Source organism: Perkinsus marinus (genome assembly GCF_000006405.1).
Source record: "Perkinsus marinus ATCC 50983 genomic scaffold scf_1104296933026, whole genome shotgun sequence".
Classification (NCBI taxonomy): Eukaryota; Perkinsozoa; order Perkinsida; family Perkinsidae; genus Perkinsus; species Perkinsus marinus.
In genome coordinates, this window is record NW_003215295.1 from 1,200 (window position 1) to 2,718 (window position 1,519).

The 1,519-nt window shown below is 48.0% G+C and overlaps 1 protein-coding gene across 1 annotated transcript; it reads left to right on the forward strand.

The window, feature by feature from the left end:
- Positions 1–302: 302 nt before the first annotated feature.
- Pmar_PMAR010837 (hypothetical protein) lies at positions 303–1,061 on the forward strand (the record flags this gene model as incomplete). The annotated part of the gene is made up of 1 exon (XM_002785350.1): positions 303–1,061. The coding sequence occupies one exon, from the start codon at positions 303–305 to the stop codon at positions 1,059–1,061; it is 759 nt and encodes a 252-aa protein (XP_002785396.1).
- Positions 1,062–1,519: the final 458 nt, after the last annotated feature.

The following is a 1,519-nucleotide window of genomic DNA, read 5'->3' on the forward strand; positions in this document are numbered from 1 at the left end:
TGTGTTGTCTCTATTTATTGCGCCCTGCCTCCATAAAGGTTGCGTGTCGCCAAGGGTGGGTCCTTCTTGCTGCACACTCAACCAATCCTTCAAAATATTATATCCTCCATATCTGTCCTACATTCAACCCCCTCAAACGACTCATCTCCCTCGTTTAACAGTGTTCTAGGGCTCAAAAACCGATGACAGCATCGACGGTGGTAGAGACACGTGAGTCACACGCGAACGAGGAGCTCCATACACTACAGGACATAGCTACTTCAAAACAAGCACATTTTCACCGTACCTCGACGCGGTGAACTATGCGACTTTCCATCCTCATTATCTACGGCATCATCTCGGTCTACGCCGAAGAAAGTGATGCTCCTCTCATACCAGGTCCGCTTACTAAGCCTCACGCCCCCCCTACTGTTGTATTCGAGGACCCACCCGACTGCCTACAGCATACTACGGATGTGAACGTCTGTCTGTATACGCTGAGGAATCACACTATGGTTCACATGGGCTCAACTATTGAGTCATTATATGGCAATAAACTCACTGTGGACTTCCAGGTAGACTCAACTTATCCTAGATGGGTGGGTATTGGTATTTCCGAGGCGAGCGGGACGTTCCTGGCTCATGAAGCTTTGCCAGATGGAATGAGGCTCATCATGGACTTTCACATCCCGTACTTCAGATTATTCAACATAGATTCTGTTCGGCCGGGGACGCTTTTTAAACAACTCCGCTTCAGAACAAGATTTGCTACCAACGTGTATGTGCCGGACTTGGGATGGCTTAATACATCCTCGGAAAATATGGGTGAAGCCCGTGCCTACATGCCAGGGCAAGCTAACCGTGGCTACCTGGAGATATCCCATCCAGTAGAAGGGAGGAGAGGCTCTCTCTTCTCGCGTGCTACATTCAATTTGGTTCTCGCCACCAGAGACGGACTGAACTGGGGGCTATTCGATTCATATATTGATGTCGTTATCCAGGGTCCCAAGCACGGTGGCCACTTCGAACACGGGGGGCGACTTCGTATCTTTGAGAAAAGTCGACCAGTCCTCGATAGTTAAGAGCGTAGCGATGACTGCCTGACCCCCGCTCCCCAAAATGGGTATATATGCTATGGAGAGGCTTTCGATGAATAGGTCGGAGAAGGCTGAGATATGTTGGCCTTATCTGGAAGTATGTTCCCGAACAGTTTATTTTTCAAGACACGCGTCGAGTGTGGGCATTCGGAGGATGTTTGGTTCATTTTGATAATAGTCGTCGCATGTTTGAGCATCATTCTTGTAAGATAATTTTTTCCTCTTAGCCACGAAATCTCTCCATTATCAATAACTTGAGATTATCAATTTTCAACTATCGCAGCGAATGAAGAACTTCATCTTTGAGACGAGTTCCGTCATGTGTTGTGTTCGAAATCCCCGGACTTCTTGTATAGCAGTTGTCACAACCAAGTTGTGAATTTGCGGAATACCGGGACTCATCCCGATTCAGGAGAGGAATCGCGGAGGAAACGTGCGAGGCA